The sequence below is a fragment of the Danio rerio genome, chromosome 12 (genome assembly GCF_052040795.2).
Source record: "Danio rerio strain M-AB ecotype USA chromosome 12, GRCz13ab, whole genome shotgun sequence".
Classification (NCBI taxonomy): domain Eukaryota; kingdom Metazoa; phylum Chordata; class Actinopteri; order Cypriniformes; family Danionidae; genus Danio; species Danio rerio.
In genome coordinates, this window is record NC_141032.1 from 18,966,485 (window position 1) to 18,985,916 (window position 19,432).

Here is a 19,432-nt window from a genome sequence, read left to right on the forward strand (position 1 = left end):
GCAACTTTGAGCCTCGCAGTGTCCAGCTGTCTGGCTTGACGGCTCCGTTTTTAACTCCGCCCCTTTTTTCAATGTCTAATCATATTGTTTAATTCCAACCCTTTTCATAGGACCATACAACAGAATTTTGCAAGCACAAACTCTAGAGTGCCCGTGGTATTATCCTCATTTTCTTGACTGTTTACTGGACACCTGTCCCTTGTTTGCTAAGCTCTAATCTTGGCTGGTTTGTTTTGGATGTTATTTGTCTCAGGGTATATACAGAACTTCTTGAGATGAATTTAATACCTTTTACTACCTTTTTTAATACCTTCAAAAAAAAATTGACTACCAGCACTTGCAACTGTACTGGCGTTAATGTAATATATTTCCAAATTAAAGAACATGTTGCAGATAACATACATTTAAATAAAGCAGAGGGATTAATCAAGGTGTCACAGTGGGTGGGCCTTTGTCCATAGTTTTTAATCAATGTCATATATGTCAATATTCACTCTTCTAAGAACAGTTCGGTATGATTACGGTTGTTTCTCCACTGAGCCTGGAATGGCTTATTAATATGACTTATTAATATTTGTGCAAGAATTCCAAAACAAATGTCTAATAATCATTAAATATTAATGAAAAAAATGATGACTATAATACTAACAATGAATTACATTTCTTACTATCATGCTGCCTTGAATGTGCCTGAATGTAAGTTCCCCTTCGGATTGGGAATTAAATGCTATAAGTGGATTAAATCCACATATGGGGATTTCATTTCAGAAAGCCAATCGTCTGAAAGAGTATATAACGGGCCAATGAAATGTCAAATGAATTGGCAGCGTAAGCTTGCGCACCTGTGGTTAATTGCAATCAACTCTGCATATAAGCAAAGGGAAAGCCAGGCAACGCTATCCTTTTCGCTTCAGAGACTGTTACAGCCTTCTGAGAGAGTCGATAAGGGTTCCTCCAGCTGATATCCAGCGATTTCGAGTGAACGAGAGCAGCCTCCCGGTCCAGAGTGTGTACACGCAGCGGCAGACGGTCAAGCTGGGTTTCTCCCTTGCCTGGCGTTCTTTGGGTCCGGTCCTCCAGAGCGGTGCATATAAAGTTGCAAATTTCACAAAAAGAGCAACACAGTCGTGCAGCACGACCTTTTCAGGATGGCGATCCGACCGTGCGCTTCTCAATGCGGTGGTTTTCTGTCACCGGATGATGGGCACAAGCACTGCGTTGCATGTCTGGGGGTCCAGCATGTTAATGCGGTGCTTGCGGGCAGTTCATGTTGTCATTGCGATGCCATGACTGTTGTGCAGTTAAGATCGCAGCTAGCTCTTGCAAAAGGGCAAACCACCCCAGCTGTCCCCTGCACTGCAGCGGGCACTCGGGCAGATCTGAGGGTTCCAGTGGGAGATTATCCATCGCCTCTGGGCCCGCGGACCTCCCGCTCCTCTAAGTGCTCCATCCAAGCTTCGAGCAGAGGAAGCGATCCGTCTAACCAGATGGTAGCCCTTACATTCGATGACACCGGGGACCAGGGGCCTCATGTATCAACGCTGCGTACGCACAAAAACATTGCGTACGCAAGGTTTCACGCTCAGAATCGCTCACGTTTGGATTTACTAACAATGAACTGAACGTGGGAATGTGCGCAGGTTCACGCCAGCTTTTTGGCAGGCGTACGCACATTTTTTGTGCGTGTCTGTTTTATTTCCATTGGCGACTCCTAGAGGCAGTTGTGTTAAATTCTTCTCTACAAAGTGTCTGATCCTTGCAATGGCAGCTGTATGAGACGGGTTCATCTAGTAGGTATGTAAGATTTCCATACCATACAGTTGACCAGCTAAACATTAAAGCACAATTTGCAGCGGTCGCCTGTTTTCCCAATGTAATCTGAGCTATCTACTGCACGCACATTCCTATAAAGACACTATCTGAAGATGAATTTGCATGCGTGAATCAGAAACATTTCCATTCAATAAATGTGCAAATAAAATATGATGCACAAACTTATTAATGATTCCTACTTGTCTTTCTCTTGATAAATAGTAGGCAAAATATGATATGTAGCGGGGGGAAAAAAAGAAGATAGAGTTCATCTGACGCTGGATTCGAGCCGAGTTCATGCTCGAACGTGTCAAAACATGATCACATGCGTCTTACGAGCGCGCCACTGAGACTGCTCAGAGTGCTGCAACAGTTTGCACATATAAACCAGACTATTTTTTTTTAAATGCACTCAGTGCGATGTTCAGACCCAACTGTGTCAACCGCATCTGCTAAACTCTCCCACTCTATTTTTTTTTCTTTTGTTGTTAATTCCGAAAAACAAACTTGCAAATAACACCGCTTTTCTCCGATCTACCTCCGAAAGCAGCACCTCCAATTCACATTCTGTTCAAAGTTTCTCTTTTTGCTTGCTTTTGCCATTGATTTTTCGTTGGGTTTTGCCATTAGCATAGTCATTAGCATATTCATACAGGGGAGGAGGCAGGGAGGGGTTTTGTGCTCGTGCATGTTGCGCTCAGTTTCACGTTCATTCAGAATTACTAAAGAATATGCGTGGGATTCGGCGTACGCAGTGTTTCATACATCTGAATTTTTTTCTGCGTACGCACATTTATAGCTTTGTGCGTACGCAATGTTTTAGTAAGATTTCCACGCAAGTCTTCGTACATGAGGCCCCTGATGTCTGCGTGGCGCCTCTTCTTGGTGGGGTCCGCCTCGTCTCCCTTCCAAAGCCTGTAAGTTATCTGCCTCCCTCGGAGTCAGAGCTTAAAAGGCTGCGGGCCAGGCTGCTTCCGCCTTGCACACTATGGCCACCTACCAGTGCTACCAAGCGCAGTCGCTAGCCTGGCTGCACAAGGGTGGGTCCAACCAAAGCTTGCTTCGCGAGATCTGCACCGCAACTGACTATGGTCTTTGGACCACTAAGTCTGCTGCGTGTGTGTTGGGGAGGACGATGTCCACATTAGTAGTCCTGGAGCGCCACCTCTGGCTAAACCTGGCTCATTTGCGCAAAGTTGACAAAATCCACTTTCTTGACTCCCCCATATCCCAGGCTGGCCTGTTCGGCGACACCGTCTGTGAATTCACCCAGGAATTCAAGGGGGTGAGAGAACAGTCTGATGTCAGTCTTACACCCACTCCGCACTGCCCCACTGCTGGTACATCGGCGATTGTAGCGATGAATCCATTAGCAAGATCTCTGCCTGCCTGGTTAGCGTGGGCCAGCCCTTCGCGATGGCTCATACGCACAAACAGACTCGGCTATGCGATTCAGTTCGCGAAATGGCGCCCCAAGTTCATGGGTGTGTATTTCACCAGGGTCAGCCCCCTGTCCGCCCCTGCCTTGCGAGAGGAGATTGCTGTCCTCCTGGCAAAGGATACAATCAAGCCGGTCCCTCCAGCCGAGATGGAGTGCGGGTTTTACAGCCCGTACTTCATCGTGCCAAAAAAGAGCGGTGGGTCACGGCCAATCCTAGATCTGTGTGTTTTGAACCGCTGTCTGCACAAGCTGCCGTTCAGAATGCTCACGCAGAAGCGCATCCTTTGGTGCGTTCGTCCTCGGGATTGATTTGGAGCAATAGACCTGAAGGACGCGTATTTCCATGTCTCCATTCTTCCTCGTCACCGTCAGTTTCTGCTGTTTGCATTCGAAGGTCGAGCTTGGCAATAGAAAGTCCTCCCCTTCGGCTCTCTCTGTCTCCGCGGGTCTTCACCAAGCTCGCGGAGGGTGCCTTAGCTTCGGCTCGCGGGAATCCACATGCTCGATTATCTTGATGACTGGCTGATTTTAGCCCACTCTCGGGAGCAATTGATTATGCACAGAGACAAGGTGCTCCGGGACCTCCACCTGTTAGGGCATCAGGTCAACCGAGAAAAGAGCAAACTCTCCCTCGTGTAGAGGATCTCTTTTCTCGGGTTGGAGCTGGACTCGGTCACCATGACAGCTAATGCTGAACTGTCTGAGAGAGCTCGACACCAAAATAGTGGTCCCACTGAAATTATTTCAGAGGCTCCTGGGGCATATTGCATCCGCAGCCGCTGTCACGCCACTCGGATTACTCCATATGAGACCACTCAAACACTGGCTTCACGATCGAGTCCCCAGACGCGCATGTTTCAGCTCGCCTGCTGTCTGCTCCTCTGGAATTATCTGCGGCTGAAATCGATGCGCGCCATTCACATTCCAGGCAAGCTCAACCGTGCAGCCGATGCACTCTCACGGCAGCCTTTATGTTCCGGAGAATGGAGACTCCACCCCGAGTCTGTTCAGCTGATATGGCCGCGATTCGGGGAAGCCCAGATCGATCTGTTTGCTTCCCCCAAGAACGCTCATTGCCATTTGTTCTTTTCCCTGACCGAGAGCTCTCTCGGCACGGATGCACTGGCCCGCAGCTGGCCTCGGGGCATGCACAAATATGCGTTTCCCCCAGTGAGCCTGCTCGTGCAATTACTGTACAAGGTCAGGGAGGACGAGGAACTTTTGCTGGTTGCGCCCCTCTGGACCAACCGGACCTGGATGTCAGAGCTCTCCCTCCTCGCGACGGCCCTCCCCTGGCAGATCCCTTTGAGAGAGGACCTACTCTCTCAGGGACAGGGCACCATCTGGCACCCTCGCCCTGATCTTTGTAACCTCCATGTGTGGTCCTTAGACGCGAGGAAGACTACCTAGGAAGTAACCTACCGATTGCGGTGGTTAATACCGTCACTCGGGCTAGAGCCCCCTCCTCAAGCGCGCCTATGCCCTGAAGTGGAGTCTATTCACTGAATGGTGCGTCTCTCGCAGAAAAGACCCCCAAAAATTGCCAGATCAGCCTTGTACTTTCTTTATTCCAAGAGAAGCTGGAGAGCAGGCTGTTGCCCTCCACACTCTAGGTTACGTGGCTGCCATCTCCGCTCTCATGACGCGGTGGCTGGCAGCACCGAAGAAGGCATAACCTCATCATATAGTTCCTCAGAGGCGCTAGGTGAATGAATCCACCCCGCCCCCCTCTCATGCCCTCTTGAGATCTCGCCCTTGTTCTCACGAGCCTGCATTCAGTTCCCTTCGAACCTCGACTCAGTATCTTTAAGATTTCTGTCCCTGAAGACAGCTCTGCTGGTCGCGTTGATATCGATTTAGAGGGTCGGGACCTGGCATTTTTCGGTGGATAGTGGATGCCATCTCCCTCGCTTACCCGAGCCAGGGTGAGCCGTTCCCCCAAAGGTGTTTGCGCACTTGCGTGCACGCGGCACCTCTCTAACAGACATCTATAGAGCTGTGGGCTGGGCGACACCTAATACATTCGCAAGGTTTTACAATCTGCGAGTGGAGCCTCAAGGGTATTTGGTAACCCTTGGTGATTGAGGAAACATCTCGGTAAAGTTGTTGAAACACGCTTGCTGCACCATTCTCCCTAACACGGAGATATGTGCGTTTTTCATCTGTCAGTTAACTTCCCTGATTAGGTGAGCCCTGCAGATTCCTCCAAGGCCCCAAGCGCTGACTCAGCGGAGAAGTCTGGTGGCCTCCGCAGCGTCCTTCCTATCGGGACTGCACGCTTTCCCAACGCACTGTCGTATTATTCCTAGAAATTATCTAGATGCTTGCAAATCCCAAAAAATATATCTTAATTCGTAAAACTTCTTTTAAAGTGGGATACTGTAAGTAAGGGTGTTCCTTAGCTGTAAGTATCAGTCTCTTCAGCTTAAACGGATAGCATTGCCTTGCCTTCCCTGTCCTTATATGCTGAGTTGATTGCAATAAGCCACAGGTGCACAAGCTTACGCTGCCAACTCATTTGGCATTTCATTGGCCCATTATATACTCTTTCAGATGATTGGCTTTCTGAAACGAAATCCCCATACGTGGATTTAATCAACTTATAGCATTTCCGTTCCCCGAGGAGGGTTACTTTAGTAACTAGAGCGTTATCTGCTATATAAAGTCCTACTGTTACTTTATGAAAAATATATTTATGGTTTGCATCAAACAAAAATTAAGCATTGCAGTAAAAAATGTTTACTTTGCATTATTGTTTTAATATGCATGTCAATTTATTAAATAATATTTCAGCTACAAAACAAACGAAAAAATATAATAAATCATTCAATTCAAGTCTGAAAGCTGCAAAGCAGTCATCTTTAATTAAATAGAAAAAATATATACATCTCAAGAAATAATGGACAAAAGAAAGTCTCACTTCTATCACTCTTTAAAAGTTTTGATTTCGATTGGTGTCATTTTAAATGCTCAGTCTCGTTATGCGCTCATTTACAGTTTTCTGTGTTTGTAAGAAAAAAAGGAGACGAGTAAAATAAAGATCACAATTTTCTCACGATTCTGTAGATGTAAAATAAAGGTTAATATGAGTCGGCAATTATTATTATTTCACGCGGCTCTCAAATGATCACTCTGTGCCACAAACTGAATATTATTTACAACTTTAATTGTAATTAACTTTAATTTAAGTAGGGGGCACGCACGCCCTCGCTGCGATAACAGCTCAACGGTCAGCAGCTCATGTCACGTGTGATTTCCTGGCCGCGAATACAGCATTATATGAAGACAAAAATTACATTTTTTGGTGAATTATACTTTATAAATACAGTATGTGACTCTTTCAACATCATTCAGAGGTGTCCATGCCGCTGAGCAATGCTGAGTATGTGAAATAAAAATGAAGACTCGTGCAGCCGCCTTTGCTTTTCTGTTGATCTTGAAACTATGATTGGCAGAATCGTAGAAATGATGAATTAAGATCTTCTAGGGGTCCAATCGAGTTTACGATCTTTTTTCGATTAATTTTGCAGCTCTACATCCAGGGCAGAGAAGAGTTCTCGAGATGAGCACAATACCGCTCTTTGTTATGAGCTGCAGATTCAGTGTAAACTTGTAAAGGCGAGCTTCTTTGGCGATGATGTGTGCAGTATTAGATCATACATTTAGCGGACATTTGCGCTCAGGCCCGGCTCTAATTAATTTGGCACCCTAGGCAAGATTTCAGATTTCAGGTTTGCATATTGATTACAGTTACTATAGTTATTTAGTGAAGAGCAGCAAATGAATCTCTCATTGTGTTTTGTTTAATAACAGAGGTTTCACTTTAAGAATGCACAGATCTATAATGAAAGCATTCAACTACTTTAGTAAATGTTTGTGCTCATTTAGGAGAAAATTTGTTGTGCGTTTAAAACAAAACACGCAGGATGGATATGTTTACATATTTTTAAGTGTATTTGTCTGTTTAAACACGCACCCGAATCACCTAAGCATCGCTAACTTAGCGCGGTTTCTGACACATTCTGACACATTCAATGATAGAGGGCAATAACTCACAGCCAATTCACAGCTGTCTTTTTCTCTTTTTCTTCGCTCAATATTACGACCACTGCTTTGTTTAAGCCCTCGCAATCTGCTTGTTAAGTGTGATGTTACGCGCAGCGGCTTCCGGGTCTAAGCGCTCTATTAAACTGTTGGGGAGACCCATGAAATAAATATAATAAAAAAAAAAAAAAACATTTTTAAAAAATAAAAAATGTAATAAAAGCATTTAGAAAGCAATTTAATACTTTTCGAAAATCACGATTACAATATATGTCTATGCCTAATATCCGATGCCCAGAAAGTTTTACATTTTTTTATAAGTTGTTAAAATTTTGATATTTTATTTGCAGTCGGCCCAGAGTTTGTTGTGTACACAATGACTTTATTTAAAATTAACTTTAATGTGTGATGTGAATAAAAAGTGATCATAAACGAGTAATTTCTCAACTCATATGAGTGGCGGCTTGGGCCCGAAAACAGCATTAAATACGTCACCAACACGTCATCACTTAACAAGCGGATATGCGTTTAGCCGGATGAGCTTGCGCTGAACGGCGCAAAGAAAAAAAACAAGAAAAAAAAGAAGCACTTTTCCGACGGTCCCTTACTGAGAGCTCTGCTCAGCGTGAGCTCTCCTTGCTAAACGCATATCGCAACAGCTTAAAATGGAGCAGTGCTCGTAATGTCGAGCAAAAAAAAAAAGAAAAAGACAGCTGTGAAACATAACCAGCTGTGTCTTTTTGTAGTGTGATGGTTTAGTGCAGCTGATGGATATGAGTAACCAAAATGTGATGGTGCTGTGCAGCTGATTGGCATTGACATCGGCCAATCGGCACGTAGCACCGCCTTTTTAAACCTGATTGGTTGGTGCTTAGGATACGTCACGTCCGACTCTGACGCACTGGTTTGGGTGTCTGTAGCTGCAGCTACAGGTACAGGCTCTGCGCTCTTTCTGATTAATTTTTTGTAAGTTGTTTGAATCGACCCACATTAAGCTCTCTTTTGGCATTGTTCTAGAGCATCGTGTGGCGGTGGCTTTTCCCTTGGCTGTGGTGGCTGGATGACTGTCCAGTTGCAGGTATGTAATGGCTTTTAACTGGCTGAGTAATGGGGTTTAGCCGCATTTAACCTGCGTGTTTCATGCCGTACAGCTATTAATTCCGGCACTTCGCTGTATTGTATCGACCAACGAGTGATTAGAACGTGTCTGAGTCTGCGCCCATTGGTAAGTGAAGCACATATGATTTGGTGTGATCATTTAAAGGACCATGTTAATGGGCTTGTTTGCGCTTTTCCTCCTTAGGAGTCAGTAAATGCAACAGATCAAGATTCGGGCACCTTCTTTGAAATCACTCGAAAACAGCAAGACAGCCGGTTACCCGCCGATTTGTTTCAGCGCGTGCGCGAACTCCACCTCATATATCAGCGCTCAGATCCTTCTCTCAACATATAAATAAATCCACGCAAAAATTTGAAATAAAGGCCTGCACTTAACACAAATTGAAAATTCATAATTTTAAAAAAAACTGGGCTCAAATTTAATACCTCCTCAGATGATGTTTATTACTTTTAATACTTTTTTAATGGCCTTAATTTTGGCTAATTTCATTTACTACCTTTTACAACCCCGCGGACACCCTGTGTCTAATGTCTCCTTTTTGCTGAATTTAGTACCTGTCTATTGAGATTTTGAGATTGTCTAAATTTATCCATATTTTGACCAACCACAATCTTTCTACCTAAGATGTGCAACGTAGTCCGTGACCTTCTGTTAGTACGCCTGATGTTGATTTGAGATTGTATGTGCAGAGAAGCCTACAAACTCTGTATGTATCTTGATGCTGGCTTCTAATGATAAAACTGCAAACTTTTTTCTTCAGTAAATGTTTTTAATAACTGTATCTAACTCCTGACCTTTGTCCATCTCCACGTGTATTTGGGATTAACTGGTAATCACCATAGCAGGGCAGGCCTTTGTCAGGATCATCAGTTTTGATGCACCCAGCTCTGCAAGTTCAGACTAAGCTGAGCCCAATTTATTTAGCTGTTGTCTGGTTTATATTCATTGTAGCGTACAGTCCACAGATAAAATTACTTATTGATTTTACCAAGGAGAATCTTGCGTGGGTTTTACGACTCCTGGCTCCACGAAGTCTGGGTATCCGCGACACCTTTCGTTTGCCCTAAAATCATTGGTCGAGCAAGTTGAGAGGGCAGTGCCACAGAGCTCAATCTTAAAAGCTGCCCCTCCCGTAGGCTCGTGGCAGAAGTCCGAACAAAGAACTTCCCAAAGGTGGCCCCTTTGAGGGGCGAGCGGCTCTTCTATGCCGCATGGACTTTCCAGCCACGTTTTCTTTTTCCGGCAAAGTAAACTCAGTTTAAAGTTTGCGATCACGTTCCTCCGAATTGTATTGCAAACTCAACGCATCAAGAAGGACATCGAAGGAGTTTCATCACGACGGAAGCATAAAGGGAGAGACCCCAGACATTAAAGTCCAGGTATTTTTAGTTATGCGAATAAGCTGTGCCCCTTTTATCAAAAAGGTTTTTTTTTTATAATCTTGATAATCCTTTTAGGTGTGTGTGTTTGGAACTGAAAGCTATTTTGCCACCCTTTATCTGAAATCTCTATTTCCGCGCTTTGCTATCTCACTCTGTTTTTTACATGTTCTATAGACCCGTATAGCCTATCTCCACGTGGTTTACCTTTGTTCTATGTTTTATGTATGTTCGTGCGTTTGTTTGTTATCCGTCTGACTAGTCAATATATCCCACTATAATAAAACAAATTGTATTGCTTGCCCCACAGAAAAAGTCACTGAAAAACAGATTTCCCTGCCTAGCTGTTATAAGTTGATTAAACTTATGAATGATTAATCTACTTCACAAGAAGTAGCAATAATTCCCTTTTCTAAATGAATAGATCATTACCGTGTCTGCTCGGAAGAGTGGCGGCTCTGGCTATGTTTGTTTGGTCAAGTTAACAATAAATTAATCCAGAATGTTAATGATTAACGATAATTCGTTATTGTTGATAATTAATATTCATAATCTGAGAGTCTGCTCGGTCGAGCGGGCAGAATCATAAACAATCATATGTTTGTTTGACCAAATTGACCGAAGCTTAAGCCAGAATATTAATAATTAAGAATAAACCATTATTGTTGATTATTGATATTTATAAATTGAGCTAATTTCTGTTACATCATAATGTGCTTAATAATTGTACATTGGTAATTTGTAAAGGATTTATTTTTCATTACTAAATTAAGCATTGCAATATTTACAAACCAGTTATTTAAGCATAGTTGGTGTTTTTGTAAGATAATTCAGAACGAGATATTAAATGTTTTTTAAACTATTCAAATTAACATTTATATTTCTTATGATTCAGGCATATACTACTAGTTAATTTGTATACTAGTAAATGCTTTAAAAACTCAACTTCATCCAATTTTGTGACCTAATCTAAAGTGAGGACTATTTATGCTTTATAAATCTCTTATAAATGACAATTAAAGGCTCAGGTGAATTCTAAACAGAAAAAAAAGAATCATAGACGAAATCATTCATTTTTATTAGTTTGAAGATACACAAATAAAACTGTATCAAATAAAAAAATTAATCCTGCAACCTTATCTAAAATACACTTACTGTACCATGTAAACATTGCATCCTATTATATTGTTAAATTATTATATTGTTGTTGTTTTATCCAATTTTTGTCGTATTTTGACACTTCGTTGTTCAGCAGTGTTTAAACTTAAAAGTAATTTTACTTTTTAAATAAGATTGCAAAGATTATTGTTCATTTGATACCAAGCCTTTATTTGTCATTTATAAAGGATTTACAAATTATGGATAGTCCTCACTTTAGATTAGGATTAGGTTAAGGTAAAAAAAAAACATGTTTTAACATACATAGTAACCATTAAAATAGACCTGAATAATAAGATATATATAGACGTTGATTAGAATGTTTATTAATCATCACTCATTCTGATTGATCTTCAAAACCTCCAACTACTCTTAAATACAAATGGTTTGTAAATAATGCAATACTGAATTTTGTAATGAAAAATTAACCCAGTCACAAATTATGAAAGTACAATTACTAAGCACATTATAAATGTAGAGGTAATGTTTAACAAATAATGAATTCACTAGATGCTAATGCTTAACAAATGATTCATACTGTGTAAAATTACAGATTTCCCCTCATCACACCAACAACAGGTGCTACGCCACAATCACGCTCCTTCAAGAGCAAACACTTAATTGATTAACGTTGCATGATTGTCTGCTAAAGTTCAGATTTTCCATCTTGACCGATTCGTGCAACATGCTCATTACCGGCGCTTTACGCAAATTTGGTAATTCGAATTGCCTCATTCACACGAATAGTGCCACAGGATGTCTATTCATGGTTTTGTAATAATTTAACGTGTATATCACTCGTGCTTGATGCTTCATCCGTGTCAGGTTTGAGCTCACCATAAGAGCTGTGTTGCAGCTGGATGGACATCCACTTTATAAAGCATATGCCAGAATTGGTGGTTCATTACTTATATCAGTCCATAATATACTTGGAGACGTTTTTGTAAAAGGACATCTATGAAGCAAAAACTATTTTTGGAAGCTGTTTGACAAACATGTGTGTTGGTATAGTGTGTTCACAATCATATTGGAGTGATGTAGATATTAATGCATATAACATATAAACAAGACAAGATTTGCAAAAAAAAAAAAAAAAAAAGATCTGTTCACTGCATTTCCATGGTATATTGAACTACATAATTCATAACCGCTGGAATCACCACAAAACAAATGTTTATTCATTTGATTACATCCAGCCTTTATTTATTGAAATTATCATCAGATAAGCTATTTTTCATGGGTTAACCTGCGATTACACTTGATCAGCATTAAACATTTGGACTGACATGCCAAAAATTTTTAATAATGGGGTCACACTTCACAATAAGGTTTCATTAGCTGATGTCAGTTAATATATTTACTAACATTAATAATGAACAATACTTGTACAGCATTTATTAATCATAGTTCAGCATTTAATACACTATAAAAAAATAATAATAATAAACGGTCAATTGACTTGCAGCTATATGGCTGCCAAACAAAAACCGTAAAATTTCTTTTTTTTTAAATCAAGTGCAAAAGATAATAAATTACAGATATTTTCATTACAATGTTTATAGAAAAACACTGTTATTTTACAGCCTTTATTAGATTATTACAATCAAACACCATCAATAAAGTTTCTGCACTAAAAGTTTAAGAGTAAAAAATTCCCTAAATCGTTACGATCAAACTTCTTAAATAAAATGCCAAGACATGCTTAAGGTCGTAATTTAACAGTTTTATTGTGGATCAAAAAAGTCTGGAAAAAACAACATACGAGATACAACTGATTAAAATTCTCACAACATTAAAACTACAGTTGTTACATTTCATTGAATAGTATTTCTGTAAAACTTGTAGAGGTTTAAGTTATATGGAATGATTCAGTTCCAAATCTTAAATGACATGAAACTAATAAAAAGGGGACGCTGACAAAGGAGTGCAGATCAAAATGCAGGTTTATTACACATGGCAATGAGATGGTCAGTCAAGCAACATTCAACACAGGGGCAAACAGATGTATGCAGGGAATCCAGAGTCATGGTCAAATAACAAGAAAATGGTCAGTCCCGGCAACAAACAACAATTAACAAATAAAGCAAGACAAAAAAGAGAAATGTGTCATAATGTTCACAGTAACCATATTTATAACAAGACTTACAAGACTGCTCTTAAAATCCTTGTAATCAGTTCATAACGATCCTCCAACTGTGTGTGTGTGTGTGTGTGTGTGTGTGTGCGCGTGTGTCTGTGTATTCGTACACTATTTTATAATAACAGGTGGACACATGAGAGCTGCTTCACTCTGTCTTGTTTACTCAGGAACTGACGTCATGACCACTGTGTTACCACATTACAGATTTGAACCACATCATACATTCATACGTTCCGCTTCCAATGTATCATTTATGGTACACCTCCCCTTTTAAGTAGAAACCCTCTTCTAACATTTACTTGTAAGAACAAACATTCCACTACAAGTAACATCATCTCTGAACATAACCTTAAACTCAAGCAAAAAACTTTCTTTTCTTTTTACTTTTTTTTCTTAAGAACATAACCTCTATTCTCTTTACAAGTTAAGTCGTGACACTCTGCCTGAACTTGTCACATAAGACTCTCTGGACCTATCCTTGTCTTTTACAGGATGGATATAAGTTTCAGTGTTACCTGTGTCAAGGTTTGTGTCTCTGGGTTCAGTGAGTTCTTGATGTTGCATTGGGTGCATTGCCCGCACATGAGTGCGGTTTCTCCTCAGTAGTCCTTCATCAGTGTGTATGATGTAGGATCTTGGTGTTACCGCTGGACTCATGACTGTCCCTTGAGATTGTTCTCTTGGCAGCCACAAACTTTGTCTAGGTTTCAGTATTGGCAAAGGACGTACTTGGTGGCGCATATCATACCAGCATCGCTGTTTGCTTGTGGGTATCTTGGGCTGCTAGTAATGTGTGCAACCCCCATAGTCACATGCATTATTCTTAAAGAGTGCAGTATGGCCCCAACTCAGGTGGAAGATCATGTTTCATCAGCCACTCAGTCTCACAGTATTGGATGAGTTTTCCACAAATAGGATCAGCTTTCTGACTCTTGATTATAGTAGTCAACCGTGTCTCTGTAGCTGGGAGGGCCTGAATCACTGCATCCACAAACACCTTTACTTCCTCCTCTTCCTGTTTCTCCTCCTGCGTAAATGTATGTTTTACTGCGGCTCTTGATAAAGTGTAAGGAGTTATGAGCTGTTTACCCGGCACATGCACAATGTCAAATGTGACATTGTTCCCCCTTTCTGTCAGTCCAGTTGGCTTTTCTGTTTTGCTGCATCTCCAGGGCCATTGCCTCCAGTGTTGGGCCTTTTTCCTTACCTCCCTCTGTTCCCAGGCCGGACGTCTTCTAGTTTTTTCCAAACACCAGCTTCCTCTCTTTCACTCGATCCTCTGCATCCCCCACACGTCTGCCTTATCAAGCGCCCCCTGCTGGGTAATGTTGAGAAGGCCGCTGAATTTCTGATATAGTTTGTGATTTTATTCCAGCTGTTGTTTTGCTTTTCTTTTTTTTTTTTTGTCTAAGGATCATGAAATTCCCTCTGTGGGAATATGTTGTGCCAGCACTGTTTACAGTTAAAGACTGTCAAAAGACTGTTCTGTTTTTTTTTCCCTCCTCCTGGTTAGACTTTGGTCTTCCTCCAGAAAATTACTTATTTTTAATCTAACTTATTTAGAAATTTAATCAGTTGTATCTCGCATGTTGTTATTTCCAGACTTTATGATCCAAAATAAAACTGTTAATTTATGACCCTGAGCATGTCTTGGCATTTTAATAAAGGTGCTTAATCGTAATGATTTAGGGAAAATTCTTTTAAATAACATTGTTTTCTCTTGAACTTTAAGTGCAGTCACTTTATTGATGGTGTTTGATTGTAATAATCTAGGAAAAGTCTGTAAAAAAAAAGTCTTTTTACTTTTATTTAAATACTGTATAACTAATACTGTAATTTCCCAATATTAAAAAAAAACAAGAATGTCAGTATTTGTCTTTAATGATAAAGTACCTAAAATGAAAGTTAAACTGTTAATTCAGAGAGATTGTCATTTTACTAAGTTTTGAATATAATTTGAAATGTCAAATAATTACTGTAAAAAAAGGTTAGAGATTTTCTGTAAAATTAGGTGTTTTTTTTTTTTTTTTTTTTTTTTTTTTTTTACAGTGTAATGCTTTAACATCCAAATTCATGTTTGGTAACATTAGTTGATGCACCATGAGTTATCTATTACCAATGAAAAACTGTATTTTCATTGACTAACAAGCAAATACTTACTGTTACCATTAGTGCATATCAAAACAATATTGTTGAATGCTGAGATTTGTACCTTTAATTAGATTTTTTTTGTGGTAATTTGATCCGGTTATAAAGAATTGTAGTACATAATCAGAATAGCTTAGTCTTAATCTGCCCCATTAAATTCAACACAGGTCTAATGTAAGAAACACTTTTTAAACATTTAATATTTATGGTTTTCCTACATGATATGCAAATAAACACAGTACAGACTTGAGATTGCCATGCCAGAAAATTTATTATTTATCCATTTGCAGGTCAAATAGATCCAGTACAAAATTCTTCTTCTTGGATAAACAAAATATATGAAACACAAGAAAAATGGAATTTCCTAAAATACCACTATCATAGCCCTAACAGCAGAACAACTTGATAAAATAGAAGAAATAAAAACACATTAAAATAGAGAAACCATAAACGTGTCTTTTTCAGAATGCAGAGAAGGCTCCAGTGACCTTACATTAGGGGATAGCTGGCCTTTGTCGCAACGCCACAGTGATTGTTTTTGTCTTTTGCCATGTAGATGTAGCCTTTGTCACCCCATTTGTCAGACCAGCTAAAAAAAGTTGAAAGAAATAATAAAATATGAAAACATGCAATCAAGCTTGTGCCCGCAAAACTAAAGATTGTTTGCATCATACCTGTTCTTCACAATCCAGTATCTATTCCCAGCAACATCAGCACCCTGATAACCATAGCCAACCACCAAGACTGCATGATCAAGTCGACTACTGCTACATGCTCTCTCATAATAGATGCCTAAAGATCAGAATATTAGAAAGGAGCTAAGACAGAGTAAGTTCAGTAATAAGTTTGTAATAATTGTATAACTAACCATTTTTGCAAATATTGAATTAAAACTAGAGTTGAGGGATATCAGGCACTTACCAGACTGATAGAACTGTAGGGATTGATGTGATGCGTCAATAGCAACAGATACAGGACCCACAGCAGCAACAGCATTCATTAGGGCAAGCTCATTACCGCTGGGAATGTCCACGAATCCGGTGATTTTAGCGACATTAAAACGGGGGTCATACCGGCATGGCAGATCATCCTGCAAGCACAAAGTTAAAATAAGAAAAAAGTGGTACATTGAAGTCTTAAAATACTTAATGATCTTCATTCAAAGAGATTAAAAAACTAAAATTTTTGAACAATCTTTTGAACAAAACTTGACATTTTTCCACAATCTGCAAATACAGCAGTTTAATCCCATGTCTTCAAAAAAAAAAAATTCATTGCTCAGAAACTGTCACAATATGATTCTTACCCTTGCAAGATAAGGGTATGACTGCTCAGAATCCAGCCCCTTGTTTTCTTTAACATACTGGAAGGCCAGGTCCATGAGGCCTCCATTACACCCTTGATTGCCCTGTGGTCTGGAACAGTCCACCAAGTTTTGCTCACTCATAGAAATCAGCTTTCCAGTTTTACGGAAGAGCTGACCTTCCAAGGCACCCGTTGAACTGAAAGACCAGCAAGATCCACATTGTTTCTAAAACCACAAAACAGAAAAAAAGTCACCAAACAGTAAAGCTACAGATACACATACTGACATTTAATAGCCATTTATACATTAAACTGGGTTCACCAGATCAACTGTAAATAGATCAATTGTAATAGATGCAACTATAGGTCCTAATTTAGCATAAAACATTTGCAGTTTTCAGTTACTTTAAACTTACCTGGTCTTTGACAGGAGTAACATAGCCCCTCTGTCTCCAGTCAACCTGTTGTGGGGCTGCAAAAAAGCTCGGTTCCATGAACAACGGGCCCTGTGACGTCTGGTTGGGGTCATGCGTATAACCATTCATTGCCTGTCTGAACTCCTCATTTGTCTAGTAAATAGATTGTAGTGAAATGTTAATAAAAGTCTTACAAATAGTACTTTTAAAGGTATCGATAGCACCTCATATTGAGAATTAAAGTAATTTTGCAGAAAATCCATTAAAGCACACAGGGCTTAAATCTCTAATCTAGGATGTTGTTGACTGTAATTGAATCATTTAATAAACACAACAACATTCTGATCTGGTTTCACACTTATGAATCTTGCATTCTGATTGTTTTTTTTTTTTTTTGTTTCTTTGTCTCTCTTTGACCATTTGGATTGTATAAAGCAATATAGATAGAGAAATAAATGACTGTAATTGACTGTAATACTAAACTGCTCACCATGTCACCAAATTGATTCATTCCCATTTTAAAGGTGTGATTTCCATAGGAATACTCAAAGTTGTGTTGCTCAATTTTTCTCAAGTTCTCCTCCCAAATCATTCTCCTCCCGGCCTCTACGTCCTGGAGTAGAAAGTAGATACAGTATCAGTTATTGCAAAGCACCAGTTCAACATAAACACATGCACTGCATCATTCATTCATGTTAAGCTGATACATGGCTACAGACAACAGTCTTCCCACCTCATGATAGCTTTTTCCATGCTGGCTCTTCCAGGAGTTCCAGTGGTCATCTAACTGGATGTCTATAGATGGAGCAGCAAACACTGCACTTATGTACAGCGTGACGAGCAAAGCAAACATCATCCTGCCTGGAGGACTAACAGAAAAAAACAATAACAGTAAAAAAAAAAATTACTTAAAGCAAATGAAAAAGAAAAAGAAAATTTACAAACATTAACAAAACACTTTAAACAGGCAACAGCACAAGCAGTTAAATATCCTGTGAGTTGAGGTAAATGTCTCATTAATATAATACAAGGAATGTCTCTTATAAAGGAAGGAAAAAATTAAAGATTTACACTTACCTTTCACAAGCAAACCTTACTGACTGTAATTCCATACAATTGAGTGTGTTTTATAGCCTGTCCGAACATAGAGGCGGTCTCTTATTGGCTGACGTTGATGATGAAACTAGTCAATTTACAGCCAATCAGGTGCAGCAAGAACTTTATCTTGTCATGCGATCCAGCATCACAAGTATTCATCAATGGACTATGGTGATTGTTTATATTATTAGTAGCCTGTAAAAAGATAACGGAAACCAGAAATGTTTTGTTATTTTTACAGCTTATAAAAACAACACTTTCAATACACAAGTGGAAAGCTTACTAGAATATGCTACACTGATTGGGGGGATGTAGAGATTGTTTAAGGTTTGTTTTAATCATTGTTTGTGTTTGTCACATAAGGGTGTGTTTGACCAATCCCACATGCTTAGACAGAAAATAATCCAAGATAAAACACAGAGTCCATTTAGAAAACTAAGCATTTTTAAATAGCATCAGGGGCTAATTACTTTAATTCTAATTACTAAATATATTTAATAATTAAGACTGACTGAAATTAGCAGACACAATACTTCTAGTTTTATTGTTTCCTTTATATATATATTACCGTTTTATCTTATATAGATCTTTTATTTTAAACATAAAGCAGTAAATAAATGAAAGTAACAAGCTGTTTACTCACTCAATAAAAATTTTAAAGCAAAACCAGACATAAACACAAAACACAAAATAATTAGATGTTATCACTATACTTTCAGGCTAAAAAAATGAGTGTTAAAGGCCAGATGATGGTTAGTGTTAAGTTACAGAACAGATAGCACTTAAAATTTATAAACGTTTATAAAATTTATAAAACTTTCTTAGCATTGCATAATTTTTTCTGACATTAAAGTTTAATTTTAAGTATTATCATCATCTCCAATAAAGAAAATAGCTCAGTTGCCTGTAAGCGTTTACTGCATATTTAAATGTGTTTTAAAACAAGTGTTTTCCCACCACTGTTAGAATGCATATGCATTTCTGTTGCATTTTAAGAATGCTTAAATTAAGATATATAAATTAAACTAGATTGTGCATCAACATAAGTTTTTTTTTTTTTTTCTGATATGCTAAACTATAGTCTCGGCACCTATTGATTCAGTACAGGACCACTGACACCCACATCTCAAAGGACACATCACCCAACACAAGTGCTGTTCAAGAAATGCGGATATTTTCTTTAAATTTGGTTTGCAGTGTCAAATTCCATTAAAACAACTGTTTCCCACCAGTCCTAATTTACAGTCATCCCTCAAAGTTTGTCGTGAGAGAATTAAAGAAATGTGGCTGAATGAAAGTGAAACTGCTGAACTGCAGTTGAAGCCAATAGGCTCCTACACACTGGGACGTTTTTAGTTCGCATTAATCGGC

At 39.5% G+C, this 19,432-nt stretch overlaps 2 protein-coding genes and 1 long non-coding RNA gene across 3 annotated transcripts in view; 1 reads left to right on the forward strand and 2 right to left on the reverse strand.

Annotated features, from left to right (window-relative positions):
• The window catches only part of LOC147841358 (uncharacterized), a 206,412-nt gene that overhangs the window by 102,645 nt on the left and 84,335 nt on the right, over positions 1-19,432 (reverse strand). The gene's annotated exons all lie outside the window — the stretch shown is intronic.
• On the forward strand, positions 8,313-9,198 carry LOC147834436 (uncharacterized). Its single transcript, XR_015504807.1, has 3 exons — positions 8,313-8,375; positions 8,449-8,522; positions 8,601-9,198. It is a non-coding gene; the product is annotated as an uncharacterized LOC147834436 (long non-coding RNA).
• On the reverse strand, positions 15,491-18,130 carry ctslb (cathepsin Lb). Its single transcript, NM_131198.2, is given in 8 exon segments — positions 15,491-15,831; positions 15,917-16,034; positions 16,164-16,332; positions 16,549-16,773; positions 16,964-17,116; positions 17,454-17,576; positions 17,697-17,832; positions 18,041-18,130. Coding segments are annotated over 8 exon segments (1,059 nt in total). The 5' UTR covers positions 18,076-18,130; the 3' UTR covers positions 15,491-15,731.